The sequence below is a fragment of the Carassius auratus genome, chromosome 3, assembly GCF_003368295.1.
Source record: "Carassius auratus strain Wakin chromosome 3, ASM336829v1, whole genome shotgun sequence".
In the NCBI taxonomy this organism is placed as follows: Eukaryota; Metazoa; Chordata; class Actinopteri; order Cypriniformes; family Cyprinidae; genus Carassius; species Carassius auratus.
Window position 1 is genome coordinate 11347900 of NC_039245.1, and position 25175 is coordinate 11373074.

Consider the following 25175-nt stretch of genomic DNA (forward strand, 5'->3'; position numbering starts at 1 on the left):
AATGTTTCTTGAGCACCAAATCAGCGTATTACAATGATTTCTGAAGAATCACGTGACACTGAAGACACTGGAGTAATGAAATTAAAATTCAGCTTTGTCATCACAGGAATAAATTACAATTAAAGATATTTTCAACATAAAAACATTATTATAAATTGTAAAAAAGTTTCACAACATTACTGTTTTTTTTTTATAAAATAAATGCAGCCTTGGAAAGCATAAGACACTTATTTAAAAAATAATTGAACAGTAGTGTACGTATGTGTCTTTTTGTTTAACTGGCACAAATTAATTTTAAAATGACGATTAAAATAATAAAAGCTGGAAAGACTAAGATTCTTAGACTCACTGGATGGTTTATTGTTTTTTTCATGCATCAGGTAAGAGGCAGAAGCAGGCTGGAAGGTTTATAACAAGACTTCTCATGTATTTATAACATATTGTATATCTGCTCTGTCATGCCCCTTTGAATTGCAAATTCTAAGTGACATCATAAACCTCAAATTAGAGACACTTGAAATGTTGTAATGTGTTAATGTGTAGTGAAGTGACCTTGAAAAGAGCTCAATATGTAATTATTAACATTGCATATATGTAAAGGTGACCGAGGCGTGTACAGTAAATACAGAATAAAATGCACTTGAAAAAAAAGACGAGTCAGACACTTATAGTGGTTGGTGCAGGTAATGCTTGATGAACAGGTTATTACCTGCTATACATCTCATTAGAGACCCGAGAGTAGAACAAACAGTCATCTGACCACAGACCAGAGCAGAAGTATGAAGTTTAACACAGCGCTGAGTGTTGCTGCAACCATACTTCTGAACATAGCAGGTAAGTCTATAAAATTAAGTATTGATTTAATGTTTAAATAGCTGATTCTTGTTGCTAATGAAGTTTGTAAATGGCAGTTGGTCTGAAAGCACCTGTTCCTCATGATCAGAAACACCTTTTGATTTGAAGTCTTAAATGTTTGAAATTCAATTTCAGACATTTAAAATAGGTTGCTGACTTTGAACTAAACTGTTCTAAAATATGGAAAACTATGATGATAATAAAGACTGATTAGTGTACAAACTTACACTCCTGTAAAATAATAGTGTGTATTTGATATTTCAGTAATGTTTCAATAATAAATTTTCCATTTAAATATTTCTTAAATAATAGTCTCAAAATGTGGTTTCATAATGATGCCTCGGAAGGACAATTTTTTGGTTCCCCAAATAAGCTTTCAGGGAACAGTTATTTATTTATTATTAGTAGTACACTAAATAACTTTTTCCACCACAAAAAAAAAAAGAAATAAAATAAAATAAATAAATAAATAAAAAAATAAAAAACTTTTGTACAATGTAAAGTTTCCGTGGATATGTAGAATGTTATTAATAATGAATGGCAATAAAAAAAAAAGAATGAAGCTTTCTGTTAACACTTCAAAGAAGAATCAACCTGGGCTCCCCAAAGAGCCTGTCAGTGCACAGTTCTTGAAACAACCATTTTGAAGAACATTTTAATAATCTAAAGAACTTCTTCCAATACATAAAGATCTTCTTTTTTTTTATGAAAAGGATGCAGTGATATTTAGCTAAGTTTCTTCATGGAACCACAAATGCCAATAAAGAACCTTTATGCTTAATGGGTTATGTCATATCCATGAAATAAGACATTACCCACCACCGAAATTACCCGGAACAATTTTACCAGGAACTTTTTTTCCCCAGGGACAACCTCAAGGTCTAAAGTAAGATTAGATGAAGAAAGATTAGGCAAATAGTCCGGTGACGTAGGTCTGTGCTCGTTTCTCAATACAAAGTACGCACATTTTGGACTTGCATCCTCCGTAGTTCAGACTTTGTGCATTCGACTCGGGAGTGTGATGTCCGCGTTCATTTAACCCGGTTATTCTGCAATCAGCAGCGTACTTGATTACTTCACTCAGCTCAGCTCGGCTTGGCTACTGCAACTTTCCTCACAGTATATTTACAAGAAAACGAAACAGGATATCCAATACCACTGAATACTTTTGTTTTTCATTTAAACATAATAATGGCAGCAGAAATGTACTTAGTTCAGGGATATGTGTATACCTACACATCCATTACAATGACACGAATTATATAAATTGCCTCTTTTCATTTTCATTTTAACATATAGATAAATTTAATACAGACCAAAGATTACCTGTTAGATTTACTCAATACGAATGATATTTTATGTTTAAACACTAAAGAGACATCAGAGCCAGCGACACATATATCAGAAGGACTAGCCGAGGTGAGGCTGCTCTCAGCGGATACATAAGAACTGAGCTTTCGCTGATCATGTGGTCTCAAAGATCGGCTAAACACATTTTTAAATATAAACGCAGATTTGAGTTTTAAACAACTACATTCTCTTCTGAAATAGTTGTCAAATTACATTTCATGACACAATAACAGTAATATTTTGAAAATTATCTAAATAAATGGTGGTTGAAATCACAATGCTGTGTGAACTCAACCAATCAGCATGTATAGCGCCCAAGTCCCGCCCCCGAAAATTTCGGAACTTTGAAAAAGTACTACCTCGCCATCTGGGACTTTCTGAAGGGCATTTTTTTTTACCCGGAACTTTATTTAGTTCTTGGTTCCTGCGGTGGAAACACTCCTAGTACCAGCCCCATAGACGACCAGCCCAAAATCCCTAGTTCCTGGGTAAAGTTCCTGTGGTGGAAACGCGGCTATAATTATTTTAATGTAGATAAATTATGCCGCATTTCGGGCAACCCATAACCCGTGTTTTTCCAACCTTCTACCTGTGAAAGTGCACTGGAACGGCAGTCAAACCTGTAACTTCCCACCCGTGAACTCATTCTAGTAGATCGATGTAGTCCCAGTTCTCCGCTCTGACGTCACATAGCCTGAAAAACAACAATAGCCACGTTTCGACTGTCGGGCCAAAAGCCAGGGGGGCAGGGTTTCATATTTTATTGAAGTTTTTGTAAAAATAGGCTAACGATTGCGTCATAACCTGCGACTCCATGTCGCACAGTAGAGCAATTACCGTATGGACAGGAGGAGAAGCTCGCAGACAATGTTTTACTGTCTATGAGGCAATTAGGGGGACGTGGAGGCATAAAGTCAAGGGAGATAATTAATCAGAATACTTACCAAAATTTGCTTCTGTTCACGCTCGCCTTCTCTGCGAGATTCGGTGGGTGATTCAGATTTCTCTTGGCACAGCGATTAGAAGACTTAAAATTGTCAGACAGGTTGCTCATGTGACATCTACGTCATCAAGCTCAGTTTGAGTCTGCACAGTACGCTTGACCCCCAGAAAGTGCGTGTCTTTCTAATTGACTTTACTTATCTCCGTTGAATCCAATGGGGTCACTGTGTCCATTTCTTTTACTGTCTATGCCAAAAGCGGCCGTGCTAGTGCGTGCCAGGGCCAGTCGCGTTTCCACTGTCACTTCCGGTGCTTGATCGTGCCACATCGGGGCTTCCTCGGGGCCAATGTTTTGTTCGGGAGCTTTTAAAAAATATATAGAATTTATCATTCTTCCAAAATATGATGTATATAGGCTATTGTGACTTCAAATCTTTGTCGGTGAAATGATGAGGTTGCATGATGTTGTTCCTGAGAGGCATGTAAAGGGTGAGTTTTAGTGAAGCACAGCGGAGCTTCAGGCCCGACCGTGCAAATGCAGCACTACTTTGGCCTCTGTACTACTGGCCTGAGGCTATTAGCCCCGGCCGGCCTGTTTTAAGCCCTGGTCGCTGGCCTGATGCAGAGCAGCTAATGGCAGCCCCTATGGATAATATTGCCTAGGGTGTTTATGCAAAGTGGTACACAGTGAGAAATAGACTTTAGGACAAAATAAAATTTCAGTAAAATGAATGATCTAGCTACGATTCCTTGCATTCAGGCACTTTGGCGTGACTTGCCTGGAACGCCACATAAAGTTGTGATTTACAGGCTTAAAAAATCTGCCTGGAATGCAGCATTTGTCCAAGTATGTCACCATGGTAAAAAAAAAAAAATAGACCTATAGACCTGTAAGACCTATTTCACCAGCTGCACACGTAAGCAGCGAGTATAAGGGAGTATTAAACAGGAATACCATATGTACACAGTTCACGCAAGCAAAGTTACACATAGCAGGAAAAATTGGTGGAACAATTTTCACTCAGAAATTGCGAGCAAATGAATCACAAAGGATCAGCAAGTAACACTGAAATAAAGGTGATTTTTTTTGTTAAGTAAAAAGACTTGAAATAGTATTTTCTTGTAAAACATTCTCCAATACTTTTTTATTTTATTTTATTTTTTTATTTTTCTCTGTAGTATTGTTAGTAGCCTCTGTGAGCCTATTTACAATACACGCTTTTATGAAGCTGCACAAAACACTTGAACAAAACCACCCACTGATTCTTTTTGTAGATGAATTACCTGATATCAATCTGATTCCATAAATTCTATCAAAATTAGTCTGAATCAAGTATAGCACTTATGGGCCAATACCTGATAACCATTTTATAATTTATGGCCATTAATTCAGTAACCCAAGATGCTATATAGAGATGTCATCCATAAAAGCACATTAACTTCTTTTGTTTTTACACTGCTACTTCACACTGTGTGAAACAGGTTTCCAAATTTAGCTCACAGGACGTACAGGTTAGCTTCAATTTTTAAAACAATGAAATACATTCAACAACCTGGCTAGAGTCCCTAAACACCTAATCCATGTGAAACTCTTATCTTGATTCATGTTAATGGTATGTGCCGACATGAAAAAGGAGAGGTTGCAGGCTACACAAACCAGTTCATCCGCTCCATTCATGTGCATCTAATTTTTATGCTCTCTTTGTTTTTCAGGTTCTCTTTGCCAGTTAGATGGTAAGTTGTCATACTGTAGACTTAACAACCATACAACTATTGTTCCACATGTCTTTTGTGTATTGAACTATTACATCATTTTAATTGGGAATTCACACATCGTCTTACCCTTTCATCAGTATGTGGTCAAGCCCCCCTCAACAATAAGATTGTTGGAGGGGAGGATGCAACGGCAGGTGCTTGGCCGTGGCAAGTCAGCATTCAAAGCGCCACATTTGGAGGCCATTTCTGTGGTGGGAGTCTAATCAATAAAGACTGGGTTTTGTCTGCAGCTCACTGCTTCCAGAGGTATGGAATTTAAATCCAACTCAAGACACTATTATGAACTGATGCTAGTTGAATTCAAACTGACTTTCTCTACACACAGCCCAATGAGTACCATTAGGATCTACCTGGGACGTCAGAGCCAGTCAGGCTTTAACCTTAATGAAGTTTCCAGGACAGCGAGGACAGTCATCAACCATCCTGACTATTCTGATCCTACCCATGACAATGACTTAGCACTGATCCAGCTCTCCTCATCGGTCACTTTCTCTAATTATATTAGGCCAGTCTGTCTGGCGGCTACTGGTAGTAAATATGCTGCAGGTTCTGACAGCTGGGTCACTGGATGGGGAGCGCTACAGTCTGGCGGTGAGTGGAGATTTACTTGCAAAACAACAATACTGTAAAGCTCAACAATTAACTGTAATTTTACATTAAAAGCCACTAAAATTGTCCTCTTGACCTGTGTCACAGGTGGGGCTCCTGACATACTGCAGGAGGTGATGATACCAATTGTGAGCAGCCGTGACTGTAGTAATGCTTATGGTTCTCTTGAAATCACAAGCAATATGATTTGCGCTGGATTGTTAAATCAGGGAGGAAAAGATTCATGTCAGGTAAGACATCATTCATTTGAACATTTTTAATTTACAAAACACTAATTAAAAATTTGTGGGTACCCTGCAGTTTGGCCTTAGTAAAAAAAATAGCCAATAATGGGCAATCAACACAACCCAGTGACCCTAGCCCAAACATTAACTCAAAATTTGCCACTCCTTCACCTAAAGTTTATATTTTACAGTCACTGTTATGCATTAAACACAACTTAAATCATTTTATAGTCTAGTAGGAATTATATAAAAAAAAGAAAAATACTGTTGTATTTCTAAAATATGAAATGATCGAAATATTTCAATACAAGCATTCCAGTCTAATGTTATGTATGTAATATTATAAATAAATATATATATATAATTAGGCCTACTATATTTAAATGTCCATTTAAATTTAACTGGATTTCCCCCAAAAGCTGGAATATAAATGACTTTTAAAAGCTGAACAGATCTTAAAATGCTGGAAATTTGACACTTACCGACTTTGTAATAGTAGCAGAACTTTGTAATAGTGGTAAAAACTCGCCATCGTACTACGGTGACCGGGAGGGGACATGTTTTGTTCACTTATTTTTGTTGTGGCCATGACATATTAACTCGTGGGAAAGTGATAAAATCTTGTGGCCACGAGATCAGTTTAATGATTCAGTACGTGTTGACACAAATGACTTTATTTGAATGTTTGAAAAGAAATAGTAGTGCTCAATGACGACACGACGGTGTCTTTTTGATCCGGTTCAATGAGCCAAACTGTCCGAAGAGAACCGGTTCACGGTCCTAAATTTTGGAATATTCTCCCTTTCCTTAAACACTAGCCATTTTTGAATATTTTGAATATTTATTCTGCAACTTTTAAAAGACATTTTGACATATTTCTAACTGGCATGCATCTTGATCAGTTGATGATTGGTTTTGCACAGATTTTAATAGTCAGTTTTTTTTTTCTGTATTTTCATATATATAAATGTAATATATTATAAATCTTGTATTAATCAAAACAGGGAGACTCTGGAGGTCCACTGGTCAATAGGAACAACTCCCTGTGGATTCAGTCTGGCATTGTGAGTTTTGGTATTGGTTGTGCAGACCCCAAATATCCCGGTGTGTATACCAGAGTCTCTCAGTACCAGAACTGGATCACCTCTACCGTAGGCAGCAACCCACCTGGATTTGTCGAATTCAACAACAATGCATTCATACACTCACCCAGCCTCCTTTTATTTTCCGTTTCTCTCACACTCTCCATCATTCCTTTCATAAGCTCCCTATATCTCTCTTCTTAGAAATCATTTGAATTAGGGGTCTTTTTTAAGAGAATAATTGTGCTTTACAAGTTTTCATAAACATATTAAGAAGGTGCATAGTTATATTCCCGTGTATCCTTTCTTTTTAAAAATACTATTCTTGGAAAGCTACACTTTCTCTTATTTATTGCACATTAATGAAGTTTAGCAAGCTTTTGCTCTCAGAATGTTTGCATAATGAGTTTGATATTTGGCTTAAACACGAAACATAAATGATTGTGATTATAATGCATAGGTAATTATTGGTGTCCCTTTGACCTGTGTTTTTTTTTTTTTTTTGAGAGAGAGACTGTTGAATTTTTCTTGACTGGTTGTATTTCTTTGCAAATGCACTTTTGTATAAAAAGTTTTGTATTATTTACAATAAGACTTAATCTCAGGGTGTGAACAGTAATGAAATGCATGTGTGCTCTGCATTGTGTTTAGAGATACTGGTTATTGAAAATGTAACCAGTTAAAAAAATAATTAAAACCTTCATTTGACTATATTTCTCAGTGTGACTCAGATAATTTGAGTGATCAAATAATTGATCCCTTTCATGTACTTTAAGCTAGTAGACAAGAGATCAATCATGTAAACCTTTCTTATATGTAAATATTACATTATATAGACTTTTAATTCACTTGCATAGTACTGATGAACCATATAAACCTTATAATCATGTTGAAATTTGAGTATCAAATATTACACATGAAGCTTCTGAGGACTGATCAATTATTTTTTCATCTCTAAATAATTGCGTTGTATTGCATTATGTTTTGCAACTCACAATAAAAACTAAGCATGTAAATATCATCTAAGACATATTGTTGGGAGATACAGAGTAACAACTGATATTTATATACTTTAAGAAGTCTGTACTGTTATAAAGACCTCAATGATTTAGATTGCATCAGAATGTCATCTTACTTTTGGCCACATAAATATATATATTGCATATTGTTGTTCTAAATCAATATATATATATATACACATTCCATACATAAAAAAAAGAAGAGAAAAGTGATTCCCTACAAGTATGACCCATTCTAGAGATAACTGGACTGATGCCATCTTGTGGCAACATAAAATCCACACTTGACCACTTACATAGCCACCAATGTTGGAGTAAAAAAAAAAAAAAAAAAAAAACACCTTTCCCAATATGTGTTATAGTAACATTTGCTTAGCTTGTGTATGTAATGAGTGTATAAAATCTCAGTTTAATGGCAGCAGGTGGCAAAGTGACATTCCTTAACTCAAATTAGAAGCATTAGAGAAATATGCAGACATCGAAGATGAGCAGGGTGTGTACTAAAAACACTGGCAGCAGGCTAGAAGCAAAATAAGGGGGGGAAAAGGTGTGTCAGAGGTAAAGTAAACAGGGTCCCACTTGCTTTACTCATCATTAGACATTTCTCAGTAAAATAAAAAGCAAACATTACATAGTCAATAACATGAGGATTAAGTTGCTTCGGGCTGTGTGTTTTGCAAGAGCCACAATTAACATAGCAGGTAAGATCAGATATGACACTGAAATAAATAATAGGCAAGATCTAATAACCTTATTTTAACCTTGTAATAAAATACAGTACGGTTGTATTTAGTTTAGATTATGTAGGCCTATTCGGCACACAATGATGGAACACCTTTTGATTAACTAACTTTTATTAATTTCTTTGTAATACCTTAAAATCATTTTTTTTTATTAATCTTACTTCTTCGTTAAAAACTCTGAATAGTAAAGAGCAATATCATTATTAAGGATTAGTTAGGATTATTTTTCTTAGCTTGACTGATGAATGGCTTTCAGTCTATTCAGTCTATATTAAATTATTAAACAAGTATAATTATTTTTTTATGAGAAACCTATTGAAAACAAATATGCCACAGTGAAACTGGCTGTTGGCTTTATAATTATTATTATTTAAAATAAGGCATTTACCAGGTGTTAATATGTTTTATTCATGTACAGATAATCTTTCTCAGGTGAGCTTAGTGGCGTCACTGGTATAGTCCTATGTTGTTAGAGGAAGATAGATGATGTTAAAAACTGTACAAATAAATATATAATTAGTTTTTCTGACAGTGTACTCACCCTCATGTCACTGCAAACCCATATTTCTTTTCAGGTGGAAAACAAAAAAGGTGGATTTGTGAAGAATATTTTGGCCACTCTCTTAATATAGCGCAAGTGGAAGAGGACAGGATCCAACAAGTTGCAAAACATGCACCATAAAGGATTTTACATATCAGAATGCATTTGGTTATGTTTACCAAAACAATGACATAGCACTGCTCGAGCTCTCCTCCTCTGTGACATTCACTGATTAAGCCAATTTGTCTGGCAGCTGCTGGTAGTGTATTTGGTGGAGGTACTAAGAGTTGGATCACTGGATCAGGCAAACAAACACATTTTAGTTAAATCGAACATGTCTCTGATTTAAAACTTGGTTTAGTGTCACCAGATAATAATGTTACTTTTTTTCCACCATGCCATTTATGTTAAAGACACCCAGATTCCAAACATGCTGCAGGAAGTGCATATACCAATTGTTAACAACAGTGTTTGTAATAAGGCCTATGGAACAATTATAATAAGCAACATGCTGTGTGCTGGACTAAATGAGGGTGGAAAAGATTTTTGTCAGGGTATGATATCACTTACTAGAATGTTTAACACCGGCTTATCCATAGGTTAACGTCTTTTTTACAACTCGGTTTTATCCCTGGGTAAAGTAGTTCACACTCAAAATTTAGAAGATGGGTTAGCACTGATTTTGACCCAGGGGATGGTTGGCTCAGTCCTCCTCTATGGTACTGGCTCGTTGGTGCGGACTTAAACTTCCTGTCTGTGGTGGGCTTTGGCTTAATACCTCTGCATGGGGGTGATAGCTGGACTCTGGAGGGTGAACAGAGGATGATGTAGGTGCTGTGGGGTTGAGATCCTCCCATCTTTCTCTTCCATCTTCAATAATATGGGGGGGGGGGTACCCACAATGAAGAAGCCTCTAGACCAAAAACACGATAAATATCTCTCTAAGACCATCTGAGTGCTGAGTCCTGCCCTGAAGAACATAGAGAGGCTGTTGTCAGGGTAGTGCACCAAATAGACAAGATCTAGAAACCTTTCTGTGTGCTCCTTGAGGGAAAGATTCCCCTGGGAGAGGAAGAGGATCTGCTGCTAGATCCATTTAAGTGGTCAGCCATTCTGTCACGTTTGGTTGTAGGGAGGAAGATTCTAGGCAAGTCTATTTGCAAGTGTAATGGAGTTGAGGCAGAAGCTGAAGTAGAATCCATATGCAGGGTTTATTAAACAGTTCCACAAATTCAAACTCAGTGTCAGCAAAGGCAAGCGGTGAAGTCATACACAAGGAGGCAGTCCGAACAGGCAAACAGGCAAAAATGCAATCCAAAAGAGTAGTCAAGAGAAAACCGGTAATACACGATATGATCATGAGCATGATATTGTGTAAGTTGACAGTGATCTACGGCCTAGTATTCTTGCTTCCTGGATGATATGTGACAGTAAACTGGAATCTTGAGAAGAATAATGACCAACTGGCCTGACGTGGATTTAGTCTTTAGGCACTTTTTACATATTCAAGGTTTTTGTGATCTGTGATAACCTGAAGCAGAAGAATGGCTCCCTCCAGCCAATGTCTCCACTCCTCTATTGCAGCTTTCATGGACAGTAACTCCTTGTTATCAACATCATAGTTCCTCTCAGCAGAAGTAAGTTTCCTTGAAAAGAAAGCACATGGATACAACTTAGCTGGTCGGCCATGACGTTGTGATAGTACTCCCCCAATTCCACAGTCTGAAGCATCCACCTCCAGTACAAATGGAAGGTTAGGGTCAGGGCGTTTCAAGATAGGGGCCGAAGTGAAGCTTGTTTTGAGTTTTGTGAAAGCAGCGGTAGCTTCGTTTGACCATTTCAACTTGGATGGTTTCCCCTTCAGAAGAGATGTCAACAGTTATGCAATCATGCTGTAGTTTCTGATGAAACGGTGATATAAGTTAGCAAAACCTAGAAATCTATGAAGTTCCTTAATTGGTGATGGCTGAGGCCACACTGTAATTGCTTGAATCTTGGAATTATCCATCTCGACTCCATGATGACTTATGTGATATCCTAAGAAATTGGTGTGCTGTACATAGAAATCACATTTTTCTGCTTTTACAAAGAGCTGGTGTTCTTGAAGACAAGAGAGAATGGTTCGAACATGTTCAATGTGTTCATCTTTAGACTTGGAATATATAAGGATGTTGTCTATGTAGGCAATCACATACTGGTTCAACATGTCCCTAAAGAATTCATTTATAAATGACTGGAACACAGCTGGGGTGTTGGCTAGCCCAAACGGCATCACCAAGTACTCATAGTGACCTCCTGTGGTGAGAAAAGCTGTCTTCCATTTATCGCCTTCTTTGATGCGAATGGGATTATAAGCACTCCTCAAGTCTAGCTTGGTGTAGATCTTAGCCTCTCGAAGCTGGAGAGGTAGAGGGCCTAATAAAATCATGGTTCAAAGCCTCTTCAGTGTAATCTTCCATAGCCTTGGATTCATGGTGTGATAGTGGGTAGACCTTACTCTTGGGTGGCAGACCTTACTCTTGGGTGGCATGGCATTGGGCAGAAGATCAATGGTGCAATCCCATGGAAGGTGAGGTGGTAGTTGTGGAGCTTTGCTCTTGCTGAGCACATATGAAAAGTCCTGATAGTGGGCAGGGATTTTAAAACCGAAGGCAGAAGCTGGAACTTCAGCAGATTTTGCGAGACAGGGTTGAGGCATATTGATGGGCGTGCAATGGTTTCAGAAAAGTTAGTCACTTCTCCATGATTCCAGGATAATACAGGATTGTGAGAGGATAGCCAGGGGTATCCTAGACTGATTTCATATCAGGATGAATCAATGATATCGAAAGAGATGCTTTCTCTGTGGAACAATCCAATCTGTAACTGAGCTGGTGCAGTTTGCCTGGTAACACCTACCTTATTGTTTTTTTTTTTGGTTAACATTGGTGATGCGAATAGTGAGCACACAAGGTAGTGTGGTTAAACTGTACTTCTTGATGATATTCTTGTTGACCAGATTCAAGGCAGCGCCAGAGTCAATCAACACTGTCAAAGTAATGGGACCATCATTAGTAGTTAGCTGAACAGGAATGAGAAGTTACTCTGAGAAGGGTAGAGAGAACTGATCAAAACACTCCCGGCTGTTAGCAGAGATGGACCTATGGGCTTTGTGTGGACATTTAGCATTACGATGGCCTGTTTCACCTCAGTAGTAGCACAGATTCTGTTGATGGTGAAATGTCCCTTGTGACATGTGAAGCAATTGCGTAGAAATGTTCTTGCCCCCCTCAGTATATTCAAATACTTCACTTATTTGTTGAAACAGATACTCAAAAGTTTGCGGAATGCAGTTTGTTGAGTTGTTCCTGGTAATTTTTCAACAACTCGCTCTGACAAGCGAAAGCTGCTTGGAGCTGAGAAACCTTCTAGAGTATGTTCGTAGTTAACACACAAGACATTTTCAATAGAGAAATTAATTGACGAGTCACTAAGGAAACTAAGAAAAAGAACACCATACTGTTTCTTTCTTCTTCTTTTCTTCAACGGCCATTTACATACTTAGTTCATATCACCACCAATTTTTTTTATCTTTAATTTTTAATTACTGAGAATAAGGATTATATTGTATGTTTGATGTTAGTTTTAAGACACATCACATATGTATTTTTATTATAGAAATACACTATAAAAAGATCCATGATGTGAAATGTATACATATATATTACAGTATATAATATATGATTTAGATCCATGATGTGATATGTATACATATATATTACAGTATATAATATATAACTATATTGTAATAATAATAATGTGCCCAATCTGCCACACCCACTGGAGTATCGTCAATAGGTTGGGCATGCGCTGATAGCTCTGAAGTAATCCAACCCTGAAACAGAACCTGCTCCAGAGCAGGTTATGTTCAAAGAATGATTTGCTACTTACACTTAAGTTAGCTGACTAAAAACTCAGTTTATCTGCTTACTCAGGCTTCAATATACCCAAGTATGTCACATAACCTGCTTTTTTGAATGCCCCCCAGATATTGTGACACCCTTACCTGACCTAACTGGTTTTGTGACCACCTGATTACCCCAACCAAAATGATCTGTGTTCAAAACGCACATTTTTGGCTAAATGAACTCAGACCATCTTCCAAGATGGTATCGGTTCAGTTTACTTTAAAAGTAACACATTACTTTCTTGGACTGTGCCTCCAAAGCACTGACCACCTGGCAATTTCAGTTGACTATGGGGAACATGTTTTAGTAGCCTATTTGCCTGTGCGTGTCTTTTTATGTTATTTATAAATTTTTCTGGTGTGTCTTTTACACAACATGCATGACTACTTTGATGTAGATTTCTTTATTAGCATAGTATGCATGGATTATTAGCGAATTTCAATAGGAAATGAGCATCTTTATGGACTTGAATTCCACAGCTACCATCACTTTGAAATTCAAAAAAGTATATACAGCACAATATTAATACCTGTGGCTCCTGATAATATATTGAGATCTTTTGAAGTGAAGCAATTGGTCTGTGCATTAAAAAACATTATTTACAACATTATTAGAACAGACCAATCATCATAAGACCTCAATATATCGTCATGAGCCAAAGGTATTAATTTGGTCATGCCTGTATGTGCTCTTTGACACTCAAATTGATGATAGCCATGGACTTGCACCTAAAAATCTTCTTTATCTTTCTACTTAAGAAATAAAATCACCCACATCTTGGATGTGAGTATATTAATGGCTAATTTAAATTTTTTTATCCTTATCCTGATATAAGTAGTCTGCATCGCAACTCCACGGTTTCCTCTGCAGATCAGGTGTAGTAAAAACAGTCATACTGCATAAGTTTATGATCAGTGGAGTAAAGAACTTAATTGAGCAACTAGGTTGGCAATGTAAAGTGTGCAGTTGACACAAATCTGGTGAGTAGTGTCTTGTAAATTGCTTTGGATGAAAACAAGGGTTAAAAGAAATGACCAATTTTCATACCTGACATAAACTTTTCTCTCCCACATTTATCAATGTAGACAAAGCAGACTGACCATCATTGGACAGAGCTTATGAACTGATGAAACATATTTACCGGTCTTTCTTTGACAGATATGAAGTTTCTATGTATAAATTACTAAATTAAAATATTAAATCTTTTTGTGAATCATGCCATTGCTTTAGAACCATGAACTCAATTTTATTTTAAACTTAAAATAATTATTAATTCTATCATGTTTCACAGATTTTAGCATTTAATAAATGCAATATTGTTTAGAGCTATGTTACTGTAACACCACGCCAGCAGAGGGAGCCCTCTCCCGAGTACTGACTGTGTTCCGCTCCCTCTGCTTCACCTGTACTTCCTGTTTGTTAGACATTTAAGCATGGCCGTTACCACAATCACGTTGCGAAGTATTGCCAGCCTGTCTGCCTTACCGAGCATTTTTCCCAATAACTTAGTTTGCCTTATTGTGTATGATCTTTGCCTGGTTCCCTCGTCTCTGCCTTTGGATTTGCCCACTGTCTTGTTGTTTGGATTGGATTGCCTATCTGTGTATGATTCTCTGCCTTCTACGATTACGATTCTCTGCCTAATGTTTGGATTTGTCTGCTGTGGATGTTATTAAACTGCACATGGATTCTAACGCCGTCTCCGCGTCATTACATAATACTTCGCCTCCGAAGAATCCAGCAGAAGTAACAGATCTACAGGTCACGTTGGCTTATCAGAACAACGTTCTCATGGAGTACCGTGACCAACTGGCTAAAGCTCAAGTGGCTAACGACTATCTCACGCAGTATCAATGATCACTACCACCACCCTAGCCCATAAAGGTACATTTTGCTCTTCCTGATAAATTCAACGGTTCTGCAGAACAATGTTGAGAAACAAGTTGAGATCTTTTTCCTGTATCAAGAGGATAGCTTTGACTCTGACGAGAAGAAGTGTGCGTTCCTCATGTCATTGCTAACGGGCAAAGCGATCGAGTGGGCCGCAGCAGTTTGGGAAACCGACCGTATGTTACAAACATCTTTTTCATATTTCTTAAAACAACTCCGAGATGTGTTTGAATACCCAGCAGGGGGCAAGGATGTTTCCACTCAGCTAATGCAACTCACTCAAGGCCGCAAATTGGCCGCCGACCATGCTATCGAATTCAGAACAATTGCTGCTCAGAGTGGATGGAACGATGTTGCACTTAAGGCCATGTTTCGTCGCAGTTTAAGTCTGGAGCTACAGGCAGAGCTCGCTTGCAAAGGTGAGGACATTTCCTTTTCTGATTATGTCTTGTTGGCTATCAGGATCGATAATCTCATCCGCACTCACCGCCCTCAATCCAGGTTTATGAACGTCATGCCTATCTCTCTAACTACACAGATGAATCATGTCATGTCAATAATCATGCCAATTCTGAGCCCATGCAACTAGGAGTAACCAGGCTGTCATCAGGAGAGAGATCAAGAGGAGTCACCCAGAAATTATGTTTCTACTGTGGTAGTGCAGCTCATCACAACGTAATGTGTCCACTCAAAGCCTGGAGGGACTACACGGAAAAAGGTCGGGTGAGTGACTACAAGCGCAACGTTAAAAATCTCACTACCATGATCAAATTAACTACGGAAAACGATTAATTTGAGTTCACAGCGCTGATTGACTCCGGTTCAGCATTAAATCTCATTCATCGGGACCTTGCTAAAACATACCACATCCCCGTACTACCATGTGACCCACCTATCAAGGTAAAAGCTGTGAATATCAAACCTATTGGAAGTGGTATAACTCAACAAACACAACCCATGAAGATGCAGATAGGCCTATTTCACCAAGAAACTATCACATTCTATGTCATCGACTCACCATGCCACGAAATCATTCTTGGATATCCCTGGTTATCTGTTCATGACCCAGCTATCTCCTAGCAGAGTGGTGAGATCAAACATCGGTCACCGTTCTGTTTTTCCACATGCCTGAATAATGTCCTTTCTAAGCCTTGTCTCACTACCAGCGTCGAAAGTCCAGAGTGTAAGCCTTTCACCATTCCATCCCATTATCTGGATCTCCAAGAAGTCTTCAGCAAAACCAAGGCCACTCAACTACCACCTCATCATCATTGGGATTGCGCCATAGAACTATTACCCAACGTCATGCCACCCAAGAGTAAGATCTATCCACTGTCACTTCCGGAAAGTCAAGCTATGGACGCATATATTGAGGAAACTCTCTGCTCTGGATTTATCCGTCCATCCACTTCACCAGCTGCAGCTGGATTCTTCTTTGTGGAAAAAAAAGGATGGAGGACTACGCCCCTGCATCGATTATAGAGGTTTGAATAATGTTACTGTCAAGTTCTGTTATCCTACTGCCACTGGTTCCTGCAGCACTTGAACAACTGAGAGAAGCCAAGATCTACACTGAGTTAGATTTGAGGAGTGCCTATAACCTCACCAGGATCAGGGAAGGTGATGAATGGAAGACTGCATTTCTGACCACTAGGGGGCACTATGAGTACCAGGTCATGCCGTATGGACTGGCCAATGCACCTGCGGTATTCCAGTCGTTCATGAATGAGATTTTCAGGGACTTCTTGAACAAGTTCGTGATAGTATATATTGATGATATCTTGATCTATTCTAAGTCAGAAGAAGACATGATCACCCATTGACCAAGCACCAACCTGAATCTATCCTGTCACCATCCATCATCATAGCACCAGTCACGTGGGACATAATGGAGGAGATGCAAAAGGAACAACACAACGAACCCACACCTCAAGGTTGTCTTGCTAACAGACACTATGCTCCGTCCAGGATTCGACCAAGAGTTTTACAGTGGGTCCACTCTTCACTAAGTTCAGGGCATCCAGGTATCTCTCGCACATTACACCTCACGCAGAATTCCTTCTGGTGGCCTGCTATGGTCAAAGATGTAGCGAATTACGTCAAGTCATGTCCTGTGTGTGCACAGTCAAAAACCCCCAAAGAACTCCCATCAGGTCTGCTACAACCCTTACCCATACCGCAGAGACCTTGGTCACACCTTTCCATTGACATTGTCACTGATCTACCCCCATCTGATGGTTTCACTACAATCCTTGTAATCACTGACCGCTTCTCTAAGGCATGTAGACTCATACCTCTGAAAGGTCTTCCCACAGCCATGGATACAGCTCAAGCGATGTTCTACAACGTCTTCAGGATTTACGGCATTCCCGAAGATATTGTCTCTGACCGTGGAACACAATTCACGTCCCAGGTATGGAGAGCTTTCTGCAAACAACTGGATATTAATGTCAGTTTAACTTCAGGTTACCACCCTCAATCGAATGGACAAGTGGAGAGACTGAATCAGGAGATCGGCAGATACCTCAGATTGTACTGTGGACGTGAGCAGCATCGGTGGTCAGAGTTCCTTCCATGGGCAGAGTACGCACAAAATTCATTGAGGCACTCATCCACAGGCCTTACACCGTTCCAGTGTGTGCTAGGATATCAACCCCCCATGTTCCCGTGGTCTGGAGAACCGTCATTAGTACCTGCAGTTGACGACTGGATTCGTCGGAGCGAGAGGGTATGGGACAGTGCTCGTGTACATCTGCAAAGAGCCATCAGGAGTCAGGAAATTCAGGCCAATCGGAGCCGTCGTCCACATTCCCGCTACCAACCGGACAAAGGGTCTGGCTCTCCACTCGAGACAGGGGTAGGTACAGCCTGGAGCAATGGGCGCGCCGAAAGGTTGGGGCGTGGCTAAAGGTAGGGGCGTGGCAAAAGGTTTCTCATTGGTGGAAGGAGTTTTACTGCTGGCCAATCAGCAGCTAAATATACATTTACGTAATTTCCTTAGACAAGGTGGCGGCGATAAGACGTGAGGTAATTATTCATCGTTTATACGTTTATCTATACTTTATATACCACAAATATGTATATTAAGATAAGTTTGTTACAATACGATGATATTTTTTCCTTTGTGTTATATCTTGCAGCTTTAGTAATTAGTTTATTGTTGTTGACAGACATATGTACAGTGAGACAAAACGATGACCGCACTGACGGCGAATCCTTCAGAGATGATTGTTTATATCTGCGTCCTTTTTGTACAACAGAGTACAGAATACATCCTGTAAGTATATTAATTATTACCACATCTATTGCAACTGTATGAAGATCAATTCACAATCTGGAGACGATTAGAAAAAATAAACCTCTATTTTGGAGTTTGTTTCTACCTTTCTGCCAGGTCTCCAACTAATGGAGAGTATATTCAAGCTGCCAACACACTGGTTGTGAAGAACCCTTTCCAGAGAAATATAGAAAGAAATGACTGTGTAAGTTACATTGTTTTTAAACTATTGATATATCTCTATCAACATAATCATACACAATATTGTAGTAACAAGATGTTGTAATCTTTATTTGCTGGAAAATGACAATCAGTCAAGTTTTCACTGCCTGACCATCATCTTAATGTTAATGAAGTTCAATGTTTTTATTATTTTTTACATCTAAAACACCTTGTTCAGTAAGTATTTAGATGTTTTTCCATATATGTCACAGTCTAAGCATGATCTGTTTCTGTTGTTCTGATGAAGGAAGCTTGTGTTGGGAAGGATTCAGTGTCTATTGAGGCACATGTGAATGTGTTATAAAGTGAGTATCAGAAAACACATCCAGACACATGGACTGTCAAAGACCACACGACAGGAACATTCTCCTGGAGACGCTGAGAAAGCACAGAAGGAATGTCTGTGGAGGATGTACTCATAAAAAAACACATACTTCAGGACACCTGCTGGAGTGAGTTTATTAAAGAAAAAACTCATCAACTGTAAAATATCTTGTATCAAATCTTTTCAGGTAATATTTTATTATTCTTTACCTTTTTAGCCCATCTGTTAAAAATTTAAAGCAATAGTTTTAGAAAACAATGTAAGATTTATCCGTGTATACAAGAACATGAAATGCATGGTATATTGTGAACCTTATACATTAGCTTCTGATTGTTTCTGCAGTTCTGCAGTGTATGTAGCTACACCGTCCGAGCCAAAGAGAATGCAACAGAATCTGATGAATCTGAAAAGTGATTTCTTTTTTTTTCTTGTTATTATTATTATTTTTATTGCGGATATTATTCTTTTTATTTATTTATTTTATTAAAGGGGGATGTGAGGAAGACACACAGAGTGGAGCTGGAGCTCAGCAGATATGTGATGGATGTAGATACTGTGGTCTTCACAGCTTTCTATTCAGACAAAGAGTTTGCTGGATTCTGTTCTATGGACTGCTACTACAGAATGAATGAATGAATTAATGAATGAGTGGTTTATCTATCTATCTGTCTATCTATCTATCTATCTATCTATCTTTTTACTTGAATTGGTGACTGAAACTGAAAGCTAAATAAAAGTTTTAGTGTATTACAGTGTATGATGTAGCTGTCCATCAGAGTAAACAATGTGCAAAGTAATTAAACCAAAAAGTACATGATTTATAAAGTTATTGGCTTTTAAAGTAAGGAGTCGACTCTGAATCGCTGAAACGAGTCGTTATAGATTTCAAATCTTTTGCCCATCTCTGTGTACGTCACTAGGAGCACTTTGCATAATAATCTCCACCTACCGTCTTGGGAGAAACGGAACTCTGACCTGCCCTCCCCCCCCCCCCCACACACACACAGACGCTCTGGTTGGTGTGAGAGCATCATGTCGAGGAGACATGTGTCATTTTCCCCTGATAACCCCGAAAAGAACTAACATTACACTTTCAGTTTAATCGTACAGATAAGAGCAATACATCAATCGAATCTGTAAAGGGTCTACTTTTTTTTGGATACAGACATAACTTTGTGCACTTATAAAATAAAAATAACATACAAGGTGTGTTGTCTGCAGCCTTTGTCTGCGCTGATCTTCATTTACAAACACGTCATTAAAATGAAGTGTAACTCCGTGTGTAGTAGACTGGGTTTCTCATGGTTGGGGTTCTCATGTTGTTAAATGCTGTGATGTGATTGGTTCTTAAGGTCACGTGACTCAGTGAAAACGGGAAGCTCGGAAGTGAGCTGCTGAGCTGTGTGTGTTCTGATGCGGCTGTTCTCTGGCAGTTTTATTCAGTAAAGTACTGAGTTATTACAACCACCGTCTTCAGTGTTTTACTCGGACCCCAAGATATTACATTGGCGACGAGGATGGCGCTAATAGGACGAGTGGAAGAGTTCAAGGAGTCGCGGGAGGATTTCGCTTCCTACCTGGAGAGATTTGAACTATGGCTACTGGCAAACGAAATAAAAACAGAAAAACAGGTCAGTGTATTCTTAGCGTGCATTGGACCAGAAACTTATGGACTGCTGAAGAACTTGGTAATACCGCAGAAGCCTGCCGAAATGACTTATAAAGAGTTGACGGACACATTGAAATCACATTATCAGCCGAAGCCTTTGGTCATAGCGGAGAGATTCCGTTTTCAAAAACGTGATCAAAAAGAAGGAGAGTCAGTGACGGAGTACATAGTGGCAATAAGACAATTGTCGAAGGATTGTGAATATGGGACTCACTTAGATGACGCATTGAGAGATCGCCTTGTGAGTGGACTGTCTGCTGAATCGATTCAAAGAAAATTACTGGCGGAAAGAGAGCTGACGTTTGCCCGTGCATGTGAGATAGCGTTGACAATGGAGATGGCGTCGAAGAATTCTCTTGAAATCTTGGGAAAAGTACAGGCTGCAGCTGTAAATCAAGTTTTTAAATCATATCCTGGAAGCAAAGGACAACGCCAGTTTAGACATGGAAATGAGAATCCAAAACTGAAAAATTATCAGGAAGGGGACAGCGAACAGAGATGTTACCGTTGTGGGGGAGGGGGACACTCACCTCAGGAATGCCGGTTTAAAAATGAGAAATGTCATGCGTGCTCCAAGACAGGGCATATTTCCAGAGCATGTCGGAATAGAAGACAGACTGCCAAGGCCCAGTACGTGGAAAGGGAGGATCACAATGTAGACAGTGAAGATGACTCGTTAGGGGTTTTTACAGTTTACATGGCATCCAGTGGGGATGGAGGCATTAAAGTTAATGTGAAAGTGTGTGAACAGGACATTAGTATGCAGTTGGATACTGGTGCGGCAGTGTCTCTTGCATCTGAAGTGTTGCACCAAAATACTTTTCCACATTTACCCATTGAAAAGTCCAACATCAGATTAAAAGCGTACTCAGGAGAAATAATTCCTCTTCTTGGCTGTGTTCAGGCACCAGTACAGTACGGGGACCAGAAAGCTACATTGCCTCTCATCATAGTGAAAGGAAATAGGCCGGCTCTGTTTGGCCGAAATTGGTTGGAGAAGCTGAAGCTGGACTGGAGGAATATTTTCACAGTCGAAAAAGAAATGAAACACACTGACCCGGACTTACAAGCAGTACTGCAGCGCCACTCTGTGGTGTTTTCGGAGAAGGTCAGTGCCATAGAGGAGTTCAGAGCAACAATAAGAATGCAGCCGGATTCATTGAAAGAGGCGGTGGAAAAAGAGCTGGATAGGTTAGAAAAAGAGGGAATAGTTTCCAAAGTGGATCGTAGCAAATTGGGGGCCCCGATCGTAGTGGTACCGAAGGCCGATAAATCCATCCGCATCTGTGGGGATTACAAGGTCACGATAAATAACCAGCTGGAAGTAGAGACTTATCCCCTGCCCAATACTGAGGATTTATTTGCGACTCTAGCAGGAGGAAAGTGTTTCTCAAAGTTAGATCTTTCTCATGCTTACCAGCAGTTGAGATTGGACAAAGACTCTGAAGAGTATTTAACCATTAATACTCACAGAGGACTGTACCGCTACCATCGTCTCAGCTATGGGGTTGCCAGCGCACTGTCAATTTTTCAATCAGTGATGGACCAGATTCTACAAGGACAAGAAGGTGTGACTTGTTTTCTAGATGACATCTTGATCACAGCCGACACAAAAGCCTTGCACTTAAAAAGGCTGGATGCAGTGCTGAGCGCTCTTGCACGCTATGGTTTGAGAGCAAAGTTGGCCAAGTGCAGATTTCTACAGTCAAGTGTAGAGTATTTGGGGCATCGGATAGATCAGGAAGGCCTGCACCCCACGCAGCACAAAGTGGAGGCTATTGTAAATGCCCCAAAGCCCACAAATGTGTCTGAGTTGCGTGCTTATTTGGGGCTGTTGAACTATTATGGCCGTTTTCTGAGAAACTTGTCTAGTGTGCTACAGCCATTGCACACTCTGCTAAAAAAAGAGGAAAAATGGAGCTGGACACCTGCATGTGAGGAAGCCTTCAAGAAAGGTAAAGAAATGTTGCTGAGCAGCACAGTTCTGGTACATTATGACACAGAGAAGCCATTGAGATTGGCATGTGACGCATACCCGTACGGGGTGGGGGCAGTCATTTCTCATGTGATGGACAATGGGGATGAGAGACCAGTTGCGTTCGCCTCGCGTACTCTTACGGAGGCTGAGCAAAAGTATGCGCAAATAGAAAAAGAGGCGCTGGCAATCATTTATGGAGTGAAGAAATTTCACAAGTATCTATATGGACGCAAATTTACTCTCATCACTGATCACAAACCGTTGCTGGCTATTTTGGGGCCAAAATCAGCTGTGCCTACATTGGCAGCTTTGCGCATGCAGCGCTGGGCGTTGATTCTCATGGCTTACAGTTATGAGCTAGAATACAAAAAGTCATCGGACCACCTTAATGCTGACGCGATGTCCAGACTTCCCATGACCGGGTTGGACAACACAGCACAAGAATCCAACATTTTCTACTTCTCACACGTGGAAGAGTTGCCAGTAACAGCTCAGGACATAAAAGTAGGCACCAGTAGAGATCCGTTGCTGAGCAAGGTTTGGAGCTTCACCATGAATGGATGGCCTAATTACCTGAATGATGAAAGCCTGAAACCGTACTTTCTCAGGAGGCATGAGCTGTCAGCCGATCAAGGTTGTGTTTTGTGGGGTCTCAGAGTCATTGTTCCTCAAAGGCACCGGCTGCAGATTCTCAAAGATCTGCACCATGAACACCCCGGCATCTGTAAGATGAAGGCCCTAGCTCGCAGCTATGTATGGTGGCCAGGGTTGGATGGCGAGATTGAGAACTTGGTCCAAAACTGTGCTGTGTGTCAGGCCGTGCAGAATGTACCTGCAGTGGCACCACTCCATCCCTGGCGGTGGCCTGCCAGAGTGTGGCAGAGAATCCATCTGGACTTCGCGGAGAAGGATAGACAGTACTACCTGGTGATAGTGGACAGTCATTCTAAATGGTTGGAGGTTTTCCACATGACCTCCACAACGTCAAGCCGAACCATAGAGGTGTTGCGCAACCTATTTGCTGCATATGGTCTTCCGGAAGAGGTCGTGTCGGATAATGGACCCCAGTTTGCCTCCGCAGAATTCAAACAGTTCCTTGACAAAAATGGGGTAAAACAAACTTTGGTACCACCATACCACCCATCATCGAATGGAGCAGCTGAGAGATCGGTGCAAATATTGAAGCGGGCTCTTGTGAAGCAGGTTCTAGACGCCAGTGGACAGCCCAGCATCTCGCTGCAGCACAGGCTGTCAAACTTTCTGCTCATGTATAGGGCTACACCGCACTCAGTCACAGGTCGCTCTCCAGCTGAGCTGTTTTTAAAGAGAGAGATTCGCACCCGGTTCAGTCTTTTGAGACCAGATCTGTCGAGCACTATGGAGCATCAGCAGGCAAAACAAAAGCTGTATCATGACAAAGAGAGACTGAAATTGAGAGAGTTTCAGGAAAACGACCAAGTTCGAGTGAAAAATTTCAGGGGAGGAGAAGAGAAATGGACTGCCGCGACTGTCATAAATCGCTTAGGTCCTGTGACATACCGTGTCTGGGAAGGAAACAGACAGCGGTCAGTTCATGTGGACCACATGTTGGGAAGAAAAGGAGACCTCAAGGAACGGGAGTCATGTGCACTTGTTGAGGGCCGAGACTTTACTTCAGAGGCTTCACCAGAGCCTGACCCAGTATCGGCCTGTGGAGTGAAACTGCCTGACTCCGACTCCTCAGAGAAGGGTGTCTGCCTGGGTCCAGCATTGTCAGGCAATGTGACGTCTACTCAGGGCAGCCATAGCAGTACCGCTGCTGTATCTTCCGGAGTGGAGCCAAGGGGAAATCCAGAGAGACTCAGGAATGCTCCCAAGAGACTGGACTTGTAAGATGTAAAAAAAAAAAAAAACATTTTTAGTACTGTTCCTGGTTCAAGAAGATCTAGTGAGTTAAGGTTGTTTATATTTTGGTAACTGGGTTTAATATTAAGGGGGAGGAATGTAGTAGACTGGGTTTCTCATGGTTGGGGTTCTCATGTTGTTAAATGCTGTGATGTGATTGGTTCTTAAGGTCACGTGACTCAGTGAAAACGGGAAGCTCGGAAGTGAGCTGCTGAGCTGTGTGTGTTCTGATGCGGCTGTTCTCTGGCAGTTTTATTCAGTAAAGTACTGAGTTATTACAACCACCGTCTTCAGTGTTTTACTCGGACCCCAAGATATTACACCGTGAATACTCAACGAAGAGACATGAGAGAGATATCTATAGAAAGCTTGACATGTCTACTTTAAAACTAAACACGTGCCGAAAACAGATATTCTGTGATAAAGTAATCCATATGAAAACAACGTGATGTCCGTTTTTCATGTCTCCCTTCATTATATCTAATGTGACCACGCCCCCGCGCTGAACGCGCTATTCAGATTCAAACTGAAGCGCGTGGCTTGAATACACCCACACAGAAGAAAAAGCAGCGAGACTGTTCAAGTTTTTTATTTTACTGTTTACTTCGCGGTGAGAGGAATAAGACATAATTCACCCCAAACAGATGCTAACGCATAGTTTACCGTGGAGGTGTGTGCGGAACAACCAACCCAAACTGGTTATGTTAGTTGACCAATCAGAACACAGTATGCTACCGAAAGGTGGGGTTTAAGGAAACTGAATCTTTTGAACAGCTTCGCGCGAACCGTTTGGGGATCTCTGAGAATTGAGGTAATTTTAAAATGATATTTTGACAAACTGA

At 40.1% G+C, this 25175-nt stretch overlaps 2 protein-coding genes across 2 annotated transcripts; both read left to right on the forward strand.

Moving 5' to 3' along the window:
* Positions 1–670: 670 nt before the first annotated feature.
* LOC113048024 (trypsin-like) lies at positions 671–7854 on the forward strand. Its single transcript, XM_026209524.1, has 6 exons — positions 671–834; positions 4861–4881; positions 5001–5169; positions 5249–5514; positions 5620–5762; positions 6761–7854. The coding sequence occupies exons 1-6, from the start codon at positions 780–782 to the stop codon at positions 7040–7042; spliced, it is 936 nt and encodes a 311-aa protein (XP_026065309.1). The 5' UTR covers positions 671–779; the 3' UTR covers positions 7043–7854.
* Positions 7855–20092: 12238 nt separating this feature from the next.
* Positions 20093–24341, forward strand: LOC113048032 (uncharacterized protein K02A2.6-like). Its single transcript, XM_026209537.1, has one exon. It carries the CDS (start codon positions 20320–20322, stop codon positions 24319–24321), a length of 4002 nt encoding a protein of 1333 aa, XP_026065322.1. The 5' UTR covers positions 20093–20319; the 3' UTR covers positions 24322–24341.
* The last annotated feature ends 834 nt before the right edge of the window (positions 24342–25175 follow it).

Excerpts from the sequence above, each read along its gene's own strand:
- LOC113048024 (XM_026209524.1), top strand. The coding sequence starts at position 780 with ATGAAGTTTAACACAGCGCTGAGTGTTGCTGCAACCATACTTCTGAAC. Across the intron at positions 4,882-5,000 it reads TTCTCTTTGCCAGTTAGATG|TATGTGGTCAAGCCCCCCTC; the intron begins GTAAGTTGTCAT and ends CCCTTTCATCAG. Across the intron at positions 5,515-5,619 it reads GGGAGCGCTACAGTCTGGCG|GTGGGGCTCCTGACATACTG; the intron begins GTGAGTGGAGAT and ends CCTGTGTCACAG.
- LOC113048032 (XM_026209537.1), top strand. The coding sequence starts at position 20,320 with ATGGCGCTAATAGGACGAGTGGAAGAGTTCAAGGAGTCGCGGGAGGAT.